This window comes from Leuciscus leuciscus, assembly GCF_965113295.1.
Source record: "Leuciscus leuciscus genome assembly, chromosome: 3".
In the NCBI taxonomy this organism is placed as follows: Eukaryota; Metazoa; Chordata; class Actinopteri; order Cypriniformes; family Leuciscidae; genus Leuciscus; species Leuciscus leuciscus.
In genome coordinates this window covers 47,829,781-47,854,992 of record NC_138727.1, presented here as the reverse complement: position 1 = coordinate 47,854,992, position 25,212 = coordinate 47,829,781, and the positions used below count along the sequence as shown (strand labels likewise).

The 25,212-nt window shown below is 37.5% G+C and overlaps 1 protein-coding gene and 2 long non-coding RNA genes across 3 annotated transcripts in view; 1 reads left to right on the top strand and 2 right to left on the bottom strand.

Annotated features, from left to right (window-relative positions):
• The window catches only part of tbc1d9 (TBC1 domain family, member 9 (with GRAM domain)), a 36,124-nt gene continuing 10,912 nt past the window's right edge, over nucleotides 1-25,212 (bottom strand). The window contains exons 5-21 of the mRNA XM_082164271.1: nucleotides 24,717-24,978; nucleotides 23,252-23,459; nucleotides 22,394-22,600; nucleotides 20,458-20,631; nucleotides 19,437-19,587; nucleotides 17,105-17,319; nucleotides 16,906-17,023; nucleotides 15,922-16,207; nucleotides 11,905-12,034; nucleotides 11,664-11,762; nucleotides 11,488-11,556; nucleotides 7,552-7,792; nucleotides 6,499-6,573; nucleotides 4,298-4,384; nucleotides 4,123-4,191; nucleotides 3,927-4,030; nucleotides 1-3,003 (exon numbers count right to left, since the gene is read on the bottom strand). Coding sequence (XP_082020397.1) covers nucleotides 2,302-3,003; nucleotides 3,927-4,030; nucleotides 4,123-4,191; nucleotides 4,298-4,384; nucleotides 6,499-6,573; nucleotides 7,552-7,792; nucleotides 11,488-11,556; nucleotides 11,664-11,762; nucleotides 11,905-12,034; nucleotides 15,922-16,207; nucleotides 16,906-17,023; nucleotides 17,105-17,319; nucleotides 19,437-19,587; nucleotides 20,458-20,631; nucleotides 22,394-22,600; nucleotides 23,252-23,459; nucleotides 24,717-24,978 — 3,197 coding nt within the window. The 3' untranslated portion in view covers nucleotides 1-2,301. The remainder of the gene's footprint in view (nucleotides 3,004-3,926; nucleotides 4,031-4,122; nucleotides 4,192-4,297; nucleotides 4,385-6,498; nucleotides 6,574-7,551; nucleotides 7,793-11,487; nucleotides 11,557-11,663; nucleotides 11,763-11,904; nucleotides 12,035-15,921; nucleotides 16,208-16,905; nucleotides 17,024-17,104; nucleotides 17,320-19,436; nucleotides 19,588-20,457; nucleotides 20,632-22,393; nucleotides 22,601-23,251; nucleotides 23,460-24,716; nucleotides 24,979-25,212) is intronic.
• On the top strand, nucleotides 12,250-13,849 carry LOC309494845. The gene is made up of 2 exons (XR_014204446.1): nucleotides 12,250-12,640; nucleotides 13,512-13,849. It is a non-coding gene; the product is annotated as an uncharacterized lncRNA (long non-coding RNA).
• Nucleotides 20,759-22,372, bottom strand: LOC309494854. The gene is made up of 2 exons (XR_014204455.1): nucleotides 22,098-22,372; nucleotides 20,759-21,294 (listed from the first exon to the last, which is right to left on the bottom strand). It is a non-coding gene; the product is annotated as an uncharacterized lncRNA (long non-coding RNA).

Sequence of the window (25,212 nt, the reverse complement as noted above, 5' to 3'; positions counted from 1 at the left end):
TCTGATAACAGGACAGGACGTTTCCTTTCATACGTTTAATTCCGGGAAGTGGTCTGAATCATTTACAGGTCAATTTGAACCATTCACAATAAAAACAGAAACTTAAAAACAGCAGCATGAAATAAAGTAGAAACTCGTCTATTTAAAAAAAATAATAATAAGTTAGGAGAAGGTGCACAGACATCATGCCTGGTGAGAACACAGCAAATGAAAAACTGTACAGGATACACTATAATAAACGGTGAACGTCAGATATTATACACAGCTGGACCGCATCGTCTCTCAGCCCATTCATATCGGAGACTTCAGGTTACGAACATCCTCACTTTTTACAAAGAATAACAACCCAAAGTGCAGGTGCAAAGGAAGTGAGAGAGGAAGAGAGAAACGAGAAATCGGGGAAATTACAGGTTATTTTGTGGCACATCATTCCAACAATCCCAGTATTTTACGTCCCAGTTTGTCGGGAAAAACCTCGCGTATGTATTTCCCCATTATTCCAGTGAACGCTCTCACATTAAAGATGCTTTACTATACTGTAAAAACAAAACCATTATCTTAATCTGTATTTTTGTCTTATTTCTAAAGTCAAAATATCTAGATTGCACAAGGCTATTTCAGAGAATATGATATATATTAAAAGTATGCAGTTTAATTGTATTGTTCTTCCAAATAAACTTGTTTTAAAATGGCATTTTGTTTTATAGCATAAATCTAAACATTTCTATTGAGGTTCATCCTTTTCCCAAAAAAATGAATAAATAAATAAATAAAAATGAATAAATTAAATATATTTTCAAAAAAAAAAGTCATGTGATTGCACGCAGTTTTGTTTCCCCAAGTAAACTGATATTGTTTGTTTTTTTAGGATGTTTAGATACATTTATTGGAACACAACCTAAAAATACGGATTAAGAAAATGTTTTCCTCAGACTAGCGAGCTATTCTAGTCACGATTACTGTGATAAACAGTCTAACTGTATTAGATACTATTAGTAAACATTTCTGTATATAAAGTACATCAAGCACATTGTAGTATCCAACAGTTCCTCTCAGTCTCTGTACAGGTAAAAAGGTCATTCTGTTGGGCACATGATGAGCCTCTGGGGAAACTCGTTACTGTCGGTCCATAACGAGCTCACGCAGACATGAAGCCTCTGAAGTCTCCATTGGTTTAGAGGAGATAAATCAGGTGGCCAGTTAAAATGAAAGCTCTCTCATCTTTTGCTGACCCTCATGTTGTTCCAAAATTTTACTTTTTAAAGTAGAACACAAAAGGAGATATTTAGCCGAATGTCCATGCTGCTCATTTCCATACAATGCAAGTTAATGCGGACTGGAGATTTTGACCTCCTAATGACAATAAAAGTGGCCAAAACAGTCATTCAATAGGTTTGTGCGAGGAACATACTAGAATTTAAGTCATTATTTGCTATTATATGGTTTAAAGGGTTAGTTCGCCCCAAAAATGAAAATTATGTCATTAACTACTCACCCTTCATGTCGTTCCAAACCCGTAAGACTTTCGTCCATCTTCGGAACACAAATAAAGATATTTTTAATGATATTTTAATGATTTCTGTCCCTCCATTGACAGCAACGCAACTACCACTTTGACGCTTCAGAAAGTTCATAAAGAGATCGTAAAACTGAATTGAAACTAATGAATTGAGCAGTTTAGTCTTCATTTTCTGAAGAGACTCGATCGCTTTATATGATGAACAGATTGAATTAAGGCTTTTATCCACATATAAACATTCATGAACTCAATCTAAATTCAATCTGTTCATCATATAAAGCGATCGAGTGCCTTCAGAAAATTGACTAAACCACTTGATTCATATGGATTAGTTTTACAATCTCTTTATGAACTTTCTACCACCAAAGTGGTAGTTGCGTTGCTGTCAATGGAGAGACAGAAAGCTCTCAGATTGAATTAAAAAGATCTTTATTTGTGTTCCGTGGATGAACGAAAGTCTTACAGGTTTTAAATGACATGAGGGTGAGTAAATAATGAAAGCATTTTCATTTTTGTGTGAACTAACCCTTTAAGAAAACTCAATAAAGAGTGCACAAGCAATTTTTGCAGTGCTTTTTGTCCATTTTTAGCTTGACAGAGATGGTCACCATCTACTTTCATTGTGTGGGGAAAAACTAGCATTAACTTTCCACTAAATAACCGTGTTTCACAGAAGAAAAAACATCATGGAACGACATGACAGTGAGTAAACGATGCTGGAATTCTCATTTTTGGATGAACTACAGTTTGAGAATGGAGGGGTAAGAGTTTTTTGTAGCACGTTAGCCTGATAGCGAGATCTCATAGTCACTGACGGACATGTGTTGCTGTCCCACCTTGCGAACGTTCTTGGCGTTGGTAATTCTTGCGGCGATCTCGACGGGCTTCTCGAAGTACTGTACCAGGGCATGTTCGGTGAGCACAGAGGCCAGGAACTGCTCGAACGAGATGGCCCAGTCCTTATCCACGCTGGCGCTGTGAGGAAGACCACCTCTCCCATGATGCACTGCTCCTCTATGCGTCCCGCCGTTACGTATGAGAACCGTGTCGTCCGTGATGTCCTCGCACTGAAGCTCGTGGGAACCGGCGCTCAGGACGGAGTACGAGGACATGGACGTGTCGTCTTTGGTCTCGTCGTCTGAGATGAGCATGGCGGAGGACGTGCCCGTGTCTTTGGGTGACGAATCCTCTGGTTTGATGATGTCTAACGGGCCGGTGATGCAGGAGTTGATCTCGGGATCGCACGGTTTGTGTCTCGCTCTCTCTCGCTTGCTCATGCGCACTAGGATGCGGTCGTCGTCTTCGTCTTCGTCCTCCTCCTCCTCCTCGTTGTCCTTGTTGTTGGGACAGTTGAAGAGTTTTCCCACCTCTCCCATCTCCAGGAGCAGACTGGTAACCGTGGCGGTGGCGTGATACAGCTCCTGCTCGCTCGGGTCTTCGCTGAACATGTTGTAGAGAGTTTTGCACAGCTCGATGAACTGACTCTGAAGACAGAAGAGAAAAGAAACATATTCATCAGAACAGAATCACATTTAACCTGTCAAAAAACTAACCTGATGTCCTTGTCTCACAGTAGATTTATTTAAATGTGTTTATTAGATATTAGTTGCTGTTAATAACAACTAATTAATACGTAACATATACGTAAATATATACACACACAGTATTTTATATTGTATCATGTCATAATATAATATATAAATGCTGAAAATTATATAAAAGTTGTTAAGAAATGTCAATTTATTATATTTTTAGCTTTTTATATCACAATGTTTTATCTTAAGAAATGTAAATGTATTATATAAACATTTTTATTTGCTGAAGGCAATTTCCGAAATAAATTATATATATATAATATATATTAAAAAATTAAAAAATATATAAAATATATAAATATATATATAAAAACTAAAATAATCAGTTTAGTTTGTTTGATTTATATTATCTAATACATAATATATTTAATTCTATTTATTAAATTAAAAAACTACATATACATACATTATCATTTTTATTTATTTATATATATTTAGTTTATTCATATATGTTAGTAATTTGTGTTTTTAGTCTGAAATTACTTTTTTTTTTTATCTTGTTTTTTATCAGAGAAATCATGATTTCAACAAACAATCAATGTTGTAAAATAGAATCAAATTATTTAAATGTCAAAAGCAAATTATACTAGCTATCCAGTGAAAATAATACATGTTTTCCACAGACGGTTCAAAAGATCCCATGTTAATGTTCTTAATTCACATTCCTGGTCTCACTGTGTGATATACTGCCAAAAAAGAAAAGTTTCATCTTCGTGCTCAGCCTCTGAAATTACTTTTCTTTACATCTGATGGGTTGGGAATGGAAAATCATGCATCTTTAATAGGTCTTGAAGTAACTTTGTTTGATGTACCTGGTTGAGTTTGGGCAGATCCTTCATGTTCTCCAGCTTAGCTTTGGTCTCCTGGTTCCACAGGCGCAGGTACGTGCGGTAATCTGGAGTGTGTGTTTTCTTAGCTACAGCACAGACAGAGAGAAGCCTTACTGCATGCTGCACATTTAAACCGGTCAACTCTGATCTGTATAAACGGAGAGGATGTTTCTCCCACCTTTATCGCTCTTAAATGTGACCCTGACGAATCCATCATCCTTCTCGCTTCTGTTCTTGGGGTCGAGGCCTATCCATGAGAGGTCAAAGCATCAGTACCAGTGATCACAGTTTGTGTGGCATGCAAATCAACATGTTCATATGGTAAATGTGAGTGAGTGTGATATGGTCCGTACCGCTGGAGGTCTCGGGGGTGATGTCCTCGAAGAAATACTGGGTGGCTTCACAGGCCGAGTCCGGCTCCTCCTGCTCATGGTGCAGCTCTGACAAACACAAACACAGCGTATTCAGTAAACGGCTCAATACAAATCATTTCTATTTAGATAAATAAAGATACATATAAATATTAGTGCTGGGCAACGATTAATCGCATCAAAAATAAAAGTTTGTGTTTACGTAATATATGTGTGTGTAATGTGTATAATTATTTTGTATATATAGATACACGCACATGAATGTATAATATATATATATATATATATATATATATATATATATAAATATATGTAATAAGAATTTAATTTTTTTTTATATATAAAATATGTATATATTATATAAATTATGTATAAATATATATATACAGGCAAATATTTCTTAAATATATACATGCATATGTGTGTATTTAAATATACAAAATAATTATACACAGTACACACACATATATTATGTAAACACAAACGTTCATTTTGGATGGGATTAATAGTTGCCCAGCACTACAATTTATATTAATATTCAACATATTGATCTGACTGTACTGACGCTGTCTATGAGAATTGAGCTGGACAATGATTTTTTTTTCTGCTTTTTCAGAACTGCTTTATAGATGAAATTAACTAATTTAAAGGAACACTCCACCGTTTTTTGAAATAGGGCTTATTCACCTTCTTTCCTACATTTAGATAGGTGGGCAAATGCATTTTTGTCTCAGTGCATGCATTGTTTTAGTTTGACAGGGTCGGCGTGAGCTTAGCTTAGCATAATGAATGGAATCCTTTGTTGCCAGCTAGCATGTCCTGAGTAAAAGTGATATAAAAAAATAAAAAAAACCTACCTAATTACTTCTTGTGGCCTGCGTATTCACAACAAGTACAAATAGCGATGCAGATTAACACTAGGCGATTTCCTAGGCAGATATTGACTTTTATATTAAGGACTATATTAGGGGGAAGCACAGGCGAAGCACTGCTACTTGGGCGTGATATCTCTGCGCCCAAGTAGCAGTGCTTCGCCTGTGCTTCCCCCTAATATAGTCCCAAGTCAAAATCTGCATAGGAAATCGCCTAGTGTTAATCTGCATCGCTATTTGTACTTGTTGTGAATACGCGGGCCACAAGAAGTAATTAGGTGTTTTTAAAAAAAATTTATATCACTTTTAATCAGGACATGCTAGCTGGCAACAAAGGATTCCATTCATTATGCTAAGCTAAGCTAGCGCCGACCCTGTCAAACTAAAACAATGCATGCACTGAGACAAAAATGCATTTGCCCACCTATCTAAATGTAGGAAAGAAGGTGAATAAGCCCTATTTAAAAAAACGGTGGAGTGTTCCTTTAATAATTGATGATCTTTACAACGGAACTGAACTGACAGTAGAAATGCATAATTTTCCTGTTATCACTGTTTCACTAAAACAATCTGAACTGAATAAAGCGCTATATAAATAAAGGTGAATTGATATGTTACATTTAATATTTGTATATATTATATTATATTATTTCCAAAAAAACTGGACATGCAACTGGATATGATCATTAGGCTTATAGAAACACTTCAGTAACATTTCTATCAAGTTGAAGTTTTTCTTTGACAAAAAAGTATTTTGTCAAGGATGACATGATGAAGTTAAAAACTTATTTCGATTGTTGTTCTTGATATTATACAAAACTACACTCCTGGCGAAGGATCTCTATTACATTTTCAGTATCTTGAATCCTCTTTAAGGATAATTTAATTTCTTATTCTTTTGATTTGGGGATTTAAATATGACCCTGATATATTCGTGACAGATTTCATGAGATTCACCACTAACGCAGTGCATAACAACTCATCACACACACACACCCACACTCTCTCTGTCTCACACACACACACACACACGTGACTGTCACGTGCCTATACACTAAAAAACATCAGGTTCTGTGTGTGACCCGGGTCTCTGAGATCATCGGGTTCTGTCTGTGAGACATGAAGAAAGAACAAAACATCCGACTTCCCTTTCATTTCTGCTTTTTATTCATGTTTCCTCTCGACTAATCGCACAGTTAACACATGTATTATATGCATGTGTGCAAAGGTAAACAAATGCTGAAAATAATTAATAAACCAGTTTGAACTTTATTAATTACCAGCATAATGTTTACACCCACATATTCTCACCTACAGTTCCTGGAATTACATGAATCTTGTAGAGAAATTTGAGTTTTTCCGTCAGGTCACCGTGACACAGGACACCTGCAACACAAACCAAACTGTCAAGTTCAGCATTTTATATGTGCACAAAAACAATCCCAATGCACTTTAGTTAGATTTAGTTTGAATTTAAACATATTTAAATCATATCATATATCTTAATTTTTTATTTAACAACCACCACTAAAAATAACCAAAATCGTCACAATAGAATAAAAAGTAAACAAAAATCATAACATTTATGATCATAATAATTGAAATGATTTAGCAAGCATCATTAAATATAATCAAAATCATCTCAAAACAAAAAAGGAAAATAAAAAGAATAAAAATCTAAACATTTATGTTAATAATTATAAATTATTTAGCAAGATTAAGCATTATTAAGCATTATCTAGCATTAACACACAAAAAAGACAGATAAAATTGCATTTATATTAAGAAGAAGAATTTTAATTGTTATATTAAATGATTAAACAATTAATATTCATTTTCATTAATATTATTCTTTTTTTACACTGAGGTCCACTTATATATTTTTTGCACATTACATAATACAATTTTCTGACTTGGACGTTTTGACTTCTAAGCTTTATAGTACATCAAACTTTTATGTAAAAGGATTTAAAGACACCATGAAATCAAAATTGACAGTTCTTATGTTTTAATGGAATATTGCAGTATTTATTATAAATGATTAATCCTTGCACATCATTATTTTTCATCAAAATAACTTCCCCTCTCTCTCGCAGCATCATCTCTTCTCTTCTCTGATGATGCGTTTACTGGCGTGAGGGCGGGGCAACCTGTCACTCACATGAGATCAGCCAATAGCAAACCACAACCATCCAATCAATTCCCAATGGACAAAATCAAGCCCTGCCCTACATTTGTTCTTGTTCGAGAAGCCGTTTCATTCGAATATACGTCACAACAGGGAAGAAAAGACTAATTGCAACCTCCGTTTCATGCTGACTTTAAGGAAAATATGATTCCCCTGATAAAAAAAAAACCACTCACTCAAGCCGCTGATGAACTCTCTGAAGTTGATGAGCGCGTCTGCGTTGTGGTCTAGCAGACGGAAGAAGCGCAGGGCCAGATCGTCGGTGTGTGAGCCGCAGGCCCAGGGGAACAGCAGAGCAAACAGGCCCTTGAACTGCTCCAGATCGATGCGGTACTGCTCCAGGTACGGCAGGCTCGGGTCGTGGCGACTCATTGGGTTGCTGGTGCTGCCCCAGTAACAGCTGGTCAGATGCTCAGCCTAAAGTTGTTAAACACACACACAGGTCATTAAACTCTGGTAGAAAAGTCAATGGATATGGAACACATGGCTTTAAACATTAACACCTGAATGCACCAGCAATAGTGTTAATGTTCTTCATTGTTTGCATAATAAAACTGTCTCCTTAAACTGTAACTATGCACACTGTAAGCTCAACATTTAGGGTTAGGGGTTTATTTAAATTATTTATCAAGCACCACTAAATATGACCAACATAATCTCAATACAACAATAAAGAATAAATAAAAATAAAATGGCATTAATATTAATAATATTAATGGTAATTTAAAATGATTTAGCAAGCACCATTACATTTAACCAAATAAGCACAATAAAACAAAAAAGGAAAATAAATGTAATAAAAATCATAATATTTATGATAAAAAAAAGTAATTATTTGTCAAGAACCATTAAATATTTCAATAAAAAGACCAAAAAAAAGCATACATAAGATTTTCTCAACTTTTATACTAAATGAATAAATAATTAATATTGATTTATTAATTACTATTATTATTATTATTATTAATATTATTATAAAGTACATAATGATGATGATCATAATAATTTAAAATGATTTAGCAAGAACCATTAAATAATAATACAATCATATTTTTTTTATTTTTTTTATTCCAGCTAGGTGGCATCATTTGTTGAAAAATGCTGTTTTATGTGACTTTTCATTATTTCCATATGCAAAGCATCCTCTGATTAATAACCACAATTATTCCTTTAAATGAAGGCATTTGGGACATACACTCACCTAAAGGATTATTAGGAACACCTGTTCAATTTCTCATTAATGCAATTATCTAATCAACCAATCACATGGCAGTTGCTTCAATGCATTTAGGGGTGTGGTCATGGTCAAGACAATCTCCTGAACTCCAAACTGAATGTCAGAATGGGAAAGAAAGGTGATTTAAGCAATTTTGAGCGTGGCATGGTTGTTGGTGCCAGTCGGGCCGGTCTGAGTATTTCACAATCTGCTCAGTTACTGGGATTTTCACGCACAACCATTTCTAGGGTTTACAAAGAATGGTGTGAAAAGGGAAAAACATCCAGTATGTGGCAGTCCTGTGGGCGAAAATGACTTGTTGATGCTAGAGGTCAGAGGAGAATGGTCCGACTGATTCAAGCTGATTGAAGAGCAACTTTGACTGAAATAACCACTCGTTACAACCGAGGTATGCAGCAAAGCATTTGTGAAGCCACAACACGCACAACCTTGAGGCGGATGGGCTACAACAGCAGAAGACCCCACCGGGTACCACTCATCTCCACTACAAATAGGAAAAAGAGGCTACAATTTCCACAAGCTCACCAAAATTGGACAGTTGAAGACTGGAAAAATGTTGCCTGGTCTGATGAGTCTCGATTTCTGTTGAGACATTCAGATGGTAGAGTCAGAATTTGGCGTAAACAGAATGAGAACATGGATCCATCATGCCTTGTTACCACTGTGCAGGCTGGTGGTGGTGGTGTAATGGTGTGGGGGATGTTTTCTTGGCACACTTTAGGCCCCTTAGTGCCAATTGGGCATCGTTTAAATGCCACGGCGTACCTGAGCATTGTTTCTGACCATGTCCACCCCATTATGACCACCATGTACCCATCCTCTGATGGCTACTTCCAGCAGGATAATGCACCATGTCACAAAGCTCGAATCATTTCTAATTGGTTTCTTGAACATGACAATGAGTTCACTGTACTAAAATGGCCCACACAGTCACCAGATCTCAACCCAATAGAGCATCTTTGGGATGTGGTGGAACGGGAGCTTCGTGCCCTGGATGTGCATCCCACAAATCTCCATCAACTGCAAGATGCTATCCTATCAATATGGGCCAACATTTCTAAAGAATGCTTTCAGCACCTTGTTGAATCAATGCCACGTAGAATTAAGGCAGTTCTGAAGGCGAAAGGGGGTCAAACACAGTATTAGTATGGTGTTCCTAATAATCCTTTAGGTGAGTGTAAATGGCTTTGATCCAGATCAGGAAAACTCTGAGCGGCTACAATGCCATTGCGAGCTAATGAATGTCCTGAAGAACAGCTAAAGGGGAAGATACACGACTCTCTAATAAAAAAAAGTCATCCATCTGCAATATATTCACACACTCACTCCATCCATCAGCCCATATAAGGAGGAGTCATTATCTTAAATCACTAAGACAAGTCTTCCCAGCCTTGTTCGGGAAGCAGACACACTCTGTCAGTTTAAATCTCTTCAACCTGGCATACACAGAACACGATCACATTTCTATAATTCACATCTGTTCATTAGATCATTATTAGGCTGCATAAATTGGGTCAACAACACCCTTTTGACATCATAAGAAGAGTGGCATCTACGCTAATATTAGTCTCAGTTTATCCCGAGGTTACCGTAGTCAGCCGGATCCGGTCCGTATCCAGATCCGATGGTGAACCTGCACCTAGACACGACCACAACTCAGACCACAAGAACCAGACAAGTCCTCCACACAGACACTATGACCAGCTTGGGCTCCATACCGGCGTGATGAATCCCATCTTCAAGCAAAAGGAATCGGATGAATATTGGAATTCTACCGATCCGGATCTAAATTTTAACTGCCTGAATCATAATCCCACCATGTTCGTTCGTTGTTCCAGAGGAGAACTGGCTCCCCGACTGAGCCTGGTTTCTCCCAAGGTTTTTTCCTCCATTCTCTCACCTGATGGAGTTTGGGTTCCTTGGCACTCTCGCCTCTGCCTTGCTTAGTTTGGGACACTTCAATTCAACAACATAAAGGTCCTTGCAAACTGAGTAAGAAATTTTCATATGCTTTTTTTCCGTATTAGTCATTCTTAAAATTCGTGACGTATTTATTTATACGTTGCACAAAAAATTAGCAAAACAATGCAAAATGGAGTCTTTCAAGCAGTGAGGATGATTTTGTGGTCCTCTCACTTATTAAAAAGAGAAAAATAAAAATAATAATTGGGTCCATCCAATCCTGAGATTGCGTAGAGAGGAAGGAGAGTTTCACCTCCTTATCATGGAAGGAGCTGTGGGATTATCCCGAGCGATTCAAAGTTTACTTCAGTATGTCAATGGCTCAGTTTGATGCTTTGCCAGCGATACTGGAGTCACATATTAAAAATAAGACCAGCAATTTCCATGAACCGATTGATCCTGATCAGTTCAGGATTTAGGCGTTTGCTTGTACGGTGGCTCTGAATTGTCAAAACACCTCTCAAAACGCAGAAAATTGTACTTTAAATTTAAATGTAGAGTTTCGGAGGCAGTGTGTTTACCTGACTGACACAACGAGAAGTCGTATTTATTTTTTAACGTGAGAAAATTTCGGACTCAGTGTGCAAGATTTACTGATTTGACTGCACTGACACTATTAAATGAGAACTGAACTGAGTTTTCTACAGAACCGCTTATAGTTTAACTAATTTAATAACTGATGATCTTAACAACGAATCAACATTGAACTGACCAGCTGAACAATGACAATTTTCTTATAGAGCTGCCGTACAGCTTAAATGAACTGTTTGCATCACTGAATCATTCTCCTATTATCCCTGTAAAGCTGCTTTGAAACCATCTGTATTGTATAGAGCGCTATATAAATAACGGTGACTTGACTTGACACACTCATGTTGCTGGAGTCGGCTCATGACCTCGTCATGTGACTGACCTTAAAGAGTGAGTAGAGCTCCTCCAACTCATCGATGCTGAAGGGCGTCTCCGTCACGATGGTCCGCACCTGGAAAACCAGCGGATTAGGCAAACATGAACGTGTGTGCAGTGCTTCATTAAAACTAAAAGTCACAGATCCACTGATTTGAGTCAGGATGGAGAGTGTCAGATTACCACATTGCGTTTGGTGGTGTCTTCAATGGCCTGGATCACTCTCAGTCTCTGTTTGAAACGCATCTGCTCGATCACATCAGCACGAATGGAGCCGAACTTCTGTGAAAATGAGCAAACGTGCAATATGACACAGACAGAACACATCAACACACTTTAAGCCGGTGAGCCCTGTAATATATACATCACCATGCTATTAGTAAACATTTAAGATAGAACAAGGAGAAACTTCAGGTGAACGAACCTCATACGAGCAGCGCACAAGTTTGAAGATGTCCACCTCAGGATGAGGCTCGCCGTTATCCGTCAGGAGCGAGTGAAGATGAGGGATCGGAGGAAGGGTGCTGTCCTTATTGGTCACGCTGTCCAGATACCTAAAGCACACACCCACACTCGTTTGTGTCAGCATACTATATACATGTAGTACAATATGTTTGTGGCATAGCGCGCTACATTTAGTCAACTTGTAGCATACTGTACAGGCACTATGCAGTATGCAGCAAATAATCACTTTGCACCACTACATACACTCATTATGCAGCATACTACATACACTACTCACTCTGCTGCACACACACGCTGAATTTGCTTTTAGACTATGGCTGCGTTCGAAACCGCATACTTCCCTACTATTTAGTATGGGAAAAAGAGTAGGCGAGCGAAAAAGTATGTACGAATCCAAAAGAGTAGGCGAGAATTACCTGGGTGACGTATTAATTATCGCGAGATTCGGACTAAAGTGCGTTCGAATATGCCTACTTTCCTACTATATAGTAGGCGAAAACAGTACGTGAAGGAAGCAGTACGTTCGAAACATCAGTATTCATAAAAGAGTAGGCGAGAAGTTCCCGGATGGCTTACTGCTTCCACACAGATTTTTGAGTGCTGATCCGTGGATACTCTTCTATCCCAGGAGGCCACGCGAGAGGATACGTCATTATCAAACATCGCGGAGATCAGCGACGCGGGTGCTTTCAAATGTGAGTAAACACGGTTCCTTGTGTTAAAATTGCATGTGTTGAACTACTGTGGAGTAAACTGTTGAATTGTTGAAGGTGTAAAGACGTTACACAGTATAGTATAGTTGTGATTTTGCTGTAAAAACACGTTTTACTATGTATAACGTTAGCTAACATGGGAGCTCCAGTAAGGACACGTAAGTTACGTCTCTAAAGTGGATTTACATAAACCATATACATCTTAAAGACGCTTATTTAAAAGGTCTATTTACATCTGACAGGAAAATCTTCAGTAAGTATTGCAGAAGAGCACATCACTACATGAAATAGACATCTGAGTGATGAATGTGTGCTAGAACAAATCTATATAGTAACTAAACATAAGTTATCTATTTTATTTGTCCATTACTGTTGATAAATTGAGGAACATTTATGTTGGATAAAAAGTTAAAACAACCTCAACATGTAAATGTAGTGTTGAGCTCATAAATCACAGAGGTAATGTGAAACTTGTCTGGATGTTACAGGGTCGGATGAAAAACGTGTGTGTTTATGCAGTGGAGGAGAGTGGCTCATGAAGCAGAATGCTGCCATCAAAGGCTTTGAGTGAGTATACTACAGAAATAAATAACAACAACTATTTAAATATTAAGTTGTAGTTTATTTTAATTATTGTAATTTCAAACAGAGCTATTACAGCACTTTTCTGATTCTTGATTTCTGTGCATTTGCCACAAAGCTTTTGTGGTGGAGCAGGACCTGCGAGGGAAGATGATGGCGGCATTTGTGAAAAAAAACAAACACGTTTTTGTCTTCTAAATAATACTGAAATCAAATGACATTGTGCGGTTAAAATGACTGTTTTTTGTGTTATGTTTGTGCATTTTTGTAGGATCTGAAATGTCAGCAGGCTGGTGTGAGCACTGAGGATGAGGAGCCCAGAGCTGAATCCTGGAGATGGTGCCATGGATGAGACCTCCATCACTCCACCTGCCCTTCCAAGACCCTCCATCACTCCACCTGCCCTTATTGCCTCAGATTGTGGAGCACAACACTATACGCAACAACCTCAGGCACGAAGGCACGGCTCACCTCTGGTGGTCAGCTGATTCATCAGAATAAAGCCTCAGAATGGGAACCGCTGTGTTGAGATGGCAGAAGGATGTGGGGTTCAGCACCTGTAGTCTACATACATGATTGTAGTTTGAATAAAGCTTTGTTTCATGTGTTGACTTGTATATGCATTTGTTTATTGTGTGATGGTGACTTTGATTCATTCTTTTACAAATGTATTAATATTTCTCATTGTTGTCAGTAAATAAAATATAAATATTTAATGAATGCTTTATTTATTGTTTGAATGAAAATGTAGATATGTTCACTATATACACATCTAGAGTGTATTCATGCATAGCTATGTCATATGACATACATTACATTTTGTTTGTTTTATTGAATTATTTTCAGTAAAAATTAATATAATTAAGTATTGGTCAGCATTTATCGTTGTTATTATTGTATGTTTTGGGGTGGGATAGCAATACAATTCATTCTGGGGTGATATTAATTTTTAACATTAATGATACTTACATTTTTCGAGTATAAAATCAACAGTTTTCTCCAAAGGCGAATCTTCGCACAGCTGCCCTTTGTGCAGACATTACAAACGCTGAGGAAAACCGTTCTAGGTAGGGCTGTTGAGTTACTGATGTTATGAGGTGTATATATATATATATATATACACACACAAACACACATATATCAATCATGGGTTTGCATACATAATATGAGATTTTATACACAGGAAAAAAGAACCTACAAGGTTGAATATCGTAATATATATTTTCTTAAATAATTAGTTATAATACACTTAAAAAAATCATTTTTTGTTATTTATAGGCTAGGCCTGAGGGATGAAACGAGAGTTAAATTCATCAAGAAAAAGAGGAAAACATAAAGCAGTTAGCCACTTTTGCTTGTGGCTGAAAATGTTTGGATATAAAATAAAGAAATTAACAACATATTCAAGAGATGACAATTTGGGGATTTTGTAATAAAAATAAATAATATCGTTAAGGATAAAACGGTGGGTCACATTAGTAGGGTTAAATATAAGAACTTAAATCAACCCTAAATGTATTCACAACATAAATGGGCAGCAGTTTCTTCAAAAAGACCACAAAATGAGCAAGTTTAATCAATATCAAGATATTTACAGATAGATGAATTAAACGTGTCGTTCAAATTTTTCAAGTTGTGGCTCTTGTGATAACGCGTCGTAGGTCACATGATAACGTCAACATGGCAGATGTCCGGTTCGCATTCATACTCAACGAGATCTGGCTATAAAGTACCTACTCTTTTAGCGCTCGTTAAGTAAGTACTTATTGAAATTAAGTACCTACTCATTGAGTATGCGGTTTCGAACGCAGCCTTTGTATACTGACTGAGTACACAGTACACTATTTAACTGATCTTGTAGTATGTACTATGTACTCTATGTAGCATGCAGTACATAATCACTTTGTATGAACATAATACAATACATTTGTTTATAGACTACATACACCAAATGTGCAGTATAGTGTACAATCAGTGTAATATGCAGCATACTGTATAACGACTTTGCATAAACACAAGCATAAACAAACTTTGCTTACAGTCTATATATACTAACTACATAGTATGCTGCATACACTAAATCTGCAATATACTGTTTACTCTAGTATGATCTAGCATATGATCACTGCAGCACACAACATACACAAACTGTGCTAAACTACATTTTCACACACTCATTACATAGAATATACACTATTCAGCAAATTCCTTGTACTATGCAAATTGCATACTATGTAGTATGCAGCATATCATATATTTGCAGTATACAAACAAACTTTGCTTATAGACACTATTTATACTAACTACATAGTATGCTGCATATACTGAATTTTCTAAATAGTGTATATGCAGCATTTAATAATATTGCAGTATACAAAAACTTTGCTCATAGACTATATTTTTACTCACTACATAGCACGCTGAGGTCAAGAGATCACATTCAGGTAACTCACATGTCTCTTTACTGGCATTGCATGAACCAAAAAAACAACTTTCTCTTCCCCTCTTACATGCATACCAGTTCCCCACATAATACATCAACTTCCTTTAGTGGGCATTTGCCAATCACCATTATTAAGTGAACACAACAGCTACACACACACTATACTAACTAGGTAGCACACTAAACGTACTCATTATGCTGTATACTACACATACTCAGTAGTATGCGGTCGTCCTACCTGCCCAGGATGGTCATGGCTTCCCCGTCATCTTTACAGTCCAGCAGCTGATGGATGTTGGCGTCGAGCACGGACAGAGCCAGCTGGAAGATGACCTTGATGCCCTCGTAGAAGAAGCAGTCGACCACCACCACGGCGCTCTCGAAGGGCATGACGGACAGGAAGAGTGTGAGGAACCAGGAGAGAGAGATGGTGGAGATGACGCCCAGCGCCTGCATGCAGTCGTACAGCTGAGGAACGTAGACGTGGGCCAGCTCCTCGAACACACCCTGGTCCACCAAAGCACCTGAGATACACACACAAACACACACACACACACATACAGTGCTGTCAGATCTTCTTGGATCCGAGCCGTTTGGTAGCTGATAGGGCTGCACAACTAACAATTTGGCTTATCGCGATTATGAAATCGCAAAGGCTGTGATTATTTTGAATGCGCAGCTTGTCATTGATGCACGGCTCTGTAAACGCTACTCCATCTGAAAGCACTGTGAGTTTGAGTCACTTATAACGTGCATTTGAAAAAGCAACACGCGTCAAACATCTTTTCAAACATGAGAAGCATTAATGAACCTCTTGTCCAACAAAAGACAATATTTAATAACATGCTTTTATTCCAAACTCACTTCATAATGACAGTTGAGCTCATCCTTCTGTGAGATGATGTGGCTTCTTACACAGAATAAGGCAGTCGTGTGTTTATTAGTCATGTTTAATTAAAGCGTTTCAATCTTCTGTTTATTCAGCTACAGCAATAGATATTTCCTGGGATGATGTGTGTTATCGTACTCTGCAGGGCATATTTGGCACGTGTGTGTGAGACGCCCTCTGGTGTTCAGATGGAGCAGCATTTACTACCGATCAGCCGCTGCACTGACAAGCTGTGCATAAAATAATCACAGCCTTTGCCAAATCACGTGCGTTTTCATTGTGATTAATCGTGCAGCCCTAGTGGATGAGAAGCTGGATGATCCTGGAGCTCACCTACGACTCTGGTGTTGTAGTAATCGGGAAGCATCCTCTCACACAAGGCCACCAGGAGCCAGAAGGCCTCTTCTTCTTTAGCGTACAGCAGCAGGACCGAGGTCACGATGTTCATGGCCTGTGGAGGAAGACGAGCTGGCGTTATGACCGTGCTGTGCGTGTGAGTGTGTTGTGGAAGCTGTGGACATGTGCATCATACCTGGCAGTAGCCGATGTTGGGGTTGCGAAAGGCGTACGCAGTGAGGACTCGACGCAAGGCTGCGATGCCCATCTCGTTCTGGAAGGCCGGATGCTCCGGGAGAGACCGGTGAAGGTCTCGCTCGATCTCCTCTGTGGCCAGATTATATTTCCCCATCGACTTCTCCACCAGATCCTCGTAATAACCAGGATGAGTGGCCATCTCATTAATCGCCCCTGCAGGCAACAATACACACACTCAAAATTACACAAATGATTATGATTTAGCTAATGTAATTCAACTCTACTTTAATTTAATCAAATTAAATTCAACTCTACTTTATTTCAATTCAAATCTACTTTAATTTAATTAAATTCAAGTCTACTTTTGAATGCATGTTTTATGCATGCAATAATTTACAGGTACAATAAACAGTTAAACTCCAATATTACAATTTGATACTTGACCATATGCAACAATCTTTCCTGGTTAGAATTAAAAAAAAATTTTTTACATGTATTAAAAAGACATTGCTGAATGTTATCTTTTTCTAGTGATAAAATATTTTTTAATATTTTATTCATTCTCATTTTAAAATATCATAATATTTTTATTTAAATTTGTTTCATAATATGATGTACTACACAGTTTGCATGAAATGCATCAATGAATTTAACAGTGGTGACTATCATACAGGAAGTGATGCTGCATCTTTGCAATGCTCTGATGTACTGACATGAAACTTGCTTCTGCATTTCCACATGAGCCGTTTGGTTAACTACAGTTCAAAATATAAAATATAAATTACGCCAATGTTTGTTATAACTGTAGTGCATTAGGCTAAAATTACGATTATCAATTGTATCCACCATTTTGAACAGCTTTTTTTAATGTTACCAACAAAATGTGTCAATCATCACCAAAACTATTACTGAAACAACACCCTGAAAATACCATGTACATTTCAACTTATAAATGTATTGAAGCTTCAATGTAATGAGCAGCTTGTGTAGTGAACTACTTGTTCAAAAGGGTAATTTAACAGTAGCTGAGCTACTTGATTTCAAGAACTTGTTGTTTCCCCTGCTATTACACAAAACTGTGAAACACAAGGCAGCTAGATTATTTGCTTGTGCGGTCGTGTGTTTCAGTTTGTGCACTGGCCTATAAAACTCGACTCTTCAGAATAGGGTATTCAAATATACAAACAGGAAGCAGGGTCAAATATAAACAGGTACATGCACTGCACCACGAGATAACCACAACAAAACAGGTGTGGGGGGGGTGTGTGTGTGTGTGTGTGTGTGTGTGTGTGTGTGTGCGTGCACGTAAAAGAGAGTAAACGCCTTTAAACATGTCCAGGTTGTTATTGAATATTCAAATGAACACAGATGTCTAGTGCAGTGGCTGGTTTTGCTTTACGACCCAGATTTCAAATGGGTCATGAAGTGGTGTCCTGATTATTGTTTATTGCATAATACAAAAATGTTTGTTAAAATGTTACATTTCAAAGTCAAAGTCAAATTTATTTCTATAGCACTGTTAAAAATACACATTGTTTTAAAGCAATGTTTAATGTTTTTAATATTTTTATGCCTTATGGTCACATTTAGCAGATTAGAGCTGTGTGATAATGTAGTTTACATTTTCCGATACGTAATCAAGCAGTTGTGATTTGCTATTTAGTATAAATCGTCCATAAAGTTGGACATGCTTATGTGTCAAACTTTAAAAAGAGCTGCCCAATAATATAGTTACATTTTCCGTCCAAATAAATAAATCAGGCTGCTGAGATTTGCTATACAGTAAAAAAAAAAAAAAAAAAAAAACTTAAATTTCATTATTATTTGATTTTCATTATTTCAAAATTAAAAACTATTTCTGTCATGACAACCCTCTGAGTGTAGTCATGACACGCAGCTTGTTTGACTAGCTTTCTTCCACCAGATGACATTAATTAGTAGAGATTGTGTTGACAGACTCTTTGATGTCAACAACAAATGATATGAGCAGACAGAAGTAAATTACGAATATTGTTTGTTCTTTGACGAATTGCTTTTGTTCGTCTTTTGTAAAGTCACTGTGGATAAAAGCGTCTGCTAAATGCATTTATGTAAATGTTAAAAAGTATTTATTTTGGTGCCCTAACTGTGCTTATCTGGGGTGCGTTTCCCAAAAGCATCGTTACGATCTAAAATTCCATTGAACTCTATTGGTAACGACAGAACTTGCGACCATGTTGGCTTTGGGAAACGCACCCCTGGTTAGTTGCATTTTATTGCTTGCATTCAGTTCTGTTTTTCTCCCGGTCGTCCGTGTGGGACGCAAGACGTCTGTCGGACGTTTGACTCACCAGAAAACAGGAGCCACAGCTCTCCTCTCATGTTCTCCGGGATGCCCTGCAGCACGAGGTCTTTGGTCTTCTCCGTGCGGTACATACACACTCCCTGGCCGTATTCGGTGAAGTGATTCTTCCAGGCCTGCTCCTTCAGAAACTCTTTAGCCTGAAAACAAGCGATTAAATAGAGAGCATCTCATCACTGCTGCACAGACTTCAACTTCAGAAGTGCTGATGACGGAGACTCTGACTTGAACAAATGAAGCCAGTGAGCCGTGAACAACATTAGCATTCAATTCTGACATTTGAAATGTGGTGCATTTAATGTAAATGAAAGCTTTAGATTAGACAATCTTGCGAGCAGAATCCCCCCATAAAAATCACTAAAATACTCCTCTGAATGCAATAGCCTGCATTTTTGCTCTAGCGCACTGATACTGTGACTAAATGAACACAGCATAACTAGTTTGAAAGTAAATGAGTTGAATCAGCAGGTTTTTCAGGTCATTTGTTGCAGGTCAGCAAACAGAACATGAGTTGCACTTCCTGTGTGTTTCTTACTAAAGCATCTGCTTTAACCACAACAAAAACAATAACATGTTATTTACTTCAGGTTTTGAATTCTGACTGGATGATGTGCATTCGAATGCCGATAAACGCACACCTGTAACCGCACATTATATGCTAAAGAGCCAAACACCCCGTAATTAAGGTCTACGTAACTTCAAATAAGAATAGTTTACTCGAACAATTAATGTTAATTATAAATGTATAATTATAAACCTAAGTATTAAACAGGGCCTGACTTATTTTTTTTCCATGAGGGTGTTTGGCATCACGGCGGCTTTATTTCCAGCGGACCATTAAAGAACGACACACAAGTCCTGCAGAATTCCCGAAGTGTTTGCTATTTTTAGGAAGCGTTTCCTAGTGTTTCCGAAACTACGCTTGCCCCTGCTATAGATTCCTGAGCTTCTTCAGGAGTCCTATCAGTAAAAAGTGAAAAAAAAAAAAAGCGTTACTGAGGGTGTTGTACCAGTTTGGGGTTGAACTCCTCCGGGGAGCGCCGGCGGTACATGGTCATCAGGGCTTGTGTTGCGGTGGGAACCCTGCTATCATTGAGATTGAACTGCCTCTCACTCTCTCCCTCAGAGCCGAGAGCGCTGCACTGAGGACTACATGACAGGACACTGCCCTGCTGCGAGTACACCTGCACACAGAGGACAGCATTAGACACAGCATCTATAGATATACATATATATGTATATATGTGTGACCCATGCTGCCAAAAGGAGTCGGAATGTGCACTGGCTGATTTTGAGCTACAGGCAAAACAATAAATTTTTTGTTGATTTTGAGGTTCTAACAAAAATGTGTTCATTAAGCCCTCGTCTAGCGATCCCAATGTTCCAAATAGCAATTAAACATCTAAAAGTATCTTTATTTGTGTGTTTTCTGAGAGGAGTACCTTTCCTTTGACCATGAAAAAAAATCTGACCATCTGCTCACTTCTCGCGCTTCCCCTCAGCACAGGTTTGGTATCGTGTAAAGCGCAGTATTACAACTTTGTCAATATTCCTAGCGAATTCTCGATGGCATGAGTCTCTGAACCAATGAAATGTGATTTTCAAACTCATGTTGATGTAAATAAAATGATCTTACTCACGCTGACTGCCAGATACGAAGCGTGCGCACAAAGACTCTCAGGCAGCACGTGATCCCGAAATACACGTACACACAGAATAACAGTATTTCAAAATATCTGTCTTTGCGAGTATTCACGCAAACATGATCTGTTATGGCTTAAATAAACGTTTGGTTAACTGTTGGGGAAAATCATCTGATGTGTAATATAATATTACATCCGTGCGGTCTGAATATAGGCTGTCTCAGAGTTTCCGCTAGAAAAAAATGGTCAAGTTGAGGAAAATTGGAGGCAGGCTATGTAACTTAAAAAAATGACATAATCAGGCCGTATAGAATGCAACATGTTTATTAGCCTAACTTTCAAATAGACGGAAAAAAAACATGAACGTCCGATTGGCGTCAATCAACGCCAATTGTTTTTACTATGGTTTCACATTCATAGTTTAACAAACCAATCCCCCTTCCCAACATAAAATATCTGAATATCTCGCGGTGTAAATAGCCGCATTTCCATTACAGATTTGCGCAAATGTTTTGCGCTATTATCTAAATATCGATAAAAAACTATTGCGAAATGACGGCGTTTCCATTAACCGATGTTATGCGACTAAACGTCCTTTTTTCTCTCACGATAAGTCATTTAAAAAAATCACGGCAACAGACGTTGGTTTATATAATATCACAGCCACCGCATTAGACATTATTATTATGATTAATGGAAGGAGACGTGGCGTGTTATCCAAGCATTAATGGCAGGGAAAGACCCTTGTAGCCTACTGCGAACGACACATAAGGAGTTTCTGGGTGTTTCGCCCTCATTTCTGCTCCGAGGTTTTGATTGTGGCATTTATTTGAGATTTAGAATCCAGTATTCCTATAGGCTAATTATTGTTTCTTTTATGAATTTAATAAAGAACTCTGTCTCGTATTCTGTCCAAACGATCCATGATTTTAATCGGACAATTTGACCGGAGAGATTTAATTTTGTCGGACATTTCATTTTTTTTCCGGCCAATGTCCGGCAATTACCGGACAACGGAAACCCTGGGCTGTCTGTTAAATAAAATGTTAAAATCAATATAGATCCTATAGATATTTGGTTTTGACTTGGTGTGTGCCAAATTTGGTGTTATTACCAGGGATTTTAAAGGGATGGTTATTAGGTGATTTTGTTTTGTAACCTTCAGAAAACTTTAACTCGATTTTTCGCAAAATTGACTTAATCAACTTTTTTGTTCAAATTTTGCGAAAATTTGCTCATTGCGACTCAATTTGCCAGCAGGGGTCACATACACACATACAAACTAACACAGTGTTGTTCCCACCTCGTCGTCTGAGCTGCTGAGGCTGCCTGTGATTTCCCGCTCAAAGTAGATTTTGGAGGAGGTCTGCTGAAGGAAGTCCGAGATCCTCTGCACCAGGAAGTCCCGGTCTTTGAGGTTGGCAAAGAGGAAGGTCATTTTGTTTTTGGTGCTGATTGACAAGGGGCTGGGAAGGACGTTGGAGCTATCGGCTTTCTCAACGATGGTCACCTAGTGACGAGAGAGAGAAGGACAGGGTCATGCAACATGCAACTCACAACCCATTATATTTTCTCAGAGAAAGACTGAAAATGTTTTCATACTTTTGGAACTGACTGGTTTGTGAAAGATGGAGGATAATGTGGGATAAATGCGTATAAACACTCAGGCCTGGTTTCACAGACAGGGTTTAGATTAAGCCAGGATTAGTACAATTATGTACTGTGTGTACAATGTACTGCATTAGATTCAACTGGGAAGGGTCATAGCACTTGCATATTGTTGTCCCACTGTTAGTTTAACTGCTTCTATTGTTCTCCTTTGTAAGTAGCTTTGGATAAAAGCGTCTGTTAAATGAATAAATGTCAATGTCAATGTAAATTAGGACATTTAAGTAGCTTTTATAAACGTTCCTTAGAAAAAAAAAAAACATTACTGGTGTGCATCTTGAGACAAAAACAATGGCACTGACATATTTTAAGATATATATTAGTGCAAGTTGCTTTCACTTAAAACAGCTAAAACATCCATTTTAGTCTGGACAGCCTTGTCTGTGAAATCAGGGGTCAATTATGTCAAGTTTTGATTAAAAGAAACCTTAAAACTAAACTAAAACTTTCTATTAGAGTATCATGTCATTAGCTTAGCAATCCAGTGACGGACCTCTCTGAGTGGGATAATCAGGCTGCAGGCGGTCTCCTCTTTACTGGTGAAGCAGATGTAGTTAGTGGAGACAAACATCTGTCCGAGGATGTGCATCTTGTTGAAGGGGGTCCATAGCGTGCAGTCTGTGTGGCCGTCCAATTTCTCGTCCTTCGGCAAGCGGAAAAGCGCCCGGTATCGCTCGCTTTTAGCCCTGGCGTCCAAATCTCTGAAGGTGCAGAAACAAATATAATACTGAAAAAAGGCTGCTATAAAGATTCCTAAACTTCTTCTAAATGCATATTGCTAACAAAATTGGTGGAGCGGAGCCGTTCCACACGTCAAAGTGTCTCAGATAATCCTCTTAGTTTGCACAGACGGCTTTCGAAGCGCTCTGAAGGAAAACCAGATTTGCTACTTCCAATTTCACACAGTTGCCAGATGGCCATTTACTCCAAAATTTAATCCTTCACTATTTTGCATTTACACTGACATCTTTAAGACAATTGCAATATAAATCTGACTTTTTATTGTTCATAATATTAACTTAAAAAGTTCCATAAGCAGTTGTGACAAAACAAAAATTTTACAGTATATCACTACGAGAATTTATTTAATCACAATATACATTTTATTTAATAATTTTCCTACACAGTAAAAGAATATCACTATCATTATAATTATTTTTTTCATGTCTAGCTTTTAATGCACATGCACTTTGAACTTTTTGCAAAATGCAGAAATAATTTTTCTTTTAATAATAATATTTTTTGCAAGAAATTTCACCACCTTTTTTTATACATTACATAATCAAGTAGTAATGTATATATTTTTTGTGTATATCTAGTGAAATTAATACTTTTACTAAATTACTACATATTAAAAGTACTTCAGGTAATCGTTTAAAAATTCTCTCTTTTAAATAAAAAAAGTCTAATTTTAAACTTTATAGACAAAATTTTGGAAGAATAATCACAACAGATTAACACATTTGAAATTAGTTATCTTTATAATCTTGTGAAATAAATACTTTTAATATGTAGTAATTTAGTAAAAGTACTTCATCAGGTACTCATTTAATGGTTTTTCTCTTTCAAATAAAAAAAGCCTATTTTTAAACTTTATAGACAATTTCGGAAGAATAATCACAACAAATTAAAAAATAGTTATCCTTATAATCTAGTGACATTAATACTTTAAATTATTACATATTAAAAAAGTACTTTATCAGGTACTCAATTCATCGGTTTTCTCTTAAATAAAAAAAAAGCCTATTTATAGTCAAATTTTAAGAAGAACAATAAAAATGTACAAATACATTGTTACAAATTTAACAGCAGTGCAAAAATGGCTTGTTAAAAAAAATTATCAGTTCAGTTAATATCACCATTTCTCCATAAAAAGTATGAATGTCACCCAGTTTACTTGGCTCAGTTTTATATAGTTTTATCTGTTCACTGGCTTCATGAGCGACACTGGCACAGACCTTTTGAGGGCCGAGACTTTCTTGGGCGACTTCTTCTTGAGTTTGGGCAGAGAGCGGTCCTGCTCGAAGCCCTTGTTGTCCAGGAGCTGTCTCATGGCTATGTTGGCAAGCTGCTCCATGAGTTTGAAGGTCTCGTTGATGTTCAGGAAGACGGAGAAGACGTGCTCGCTGAGGCGTGTGCTGACGCGCACCATGTCCGGCAGCAGGAGTGTGGCGTTCTTCTCCAGCTGAGTGATGTCAGCCCAGCGGATCACCAGCTTAGCTGAAACAAACAAGAAGAGCAAACGTTAAGATTCGTTGAGACAGAGCATACTAGCAGATAATATAGTGGCTTTGAAAGTAAAAACCACACTGTTAGTCTATCCCTCAGAGAGTTAAAGGCGATGTCTAATGCCATTTCATGCATTCTGACTTAATTACTGATTGTCGGTTCTTAATAAAACTTTAAATTATGTTAACAATGACTGATGCCTAATTTTGCTGGTTTTAACATTGG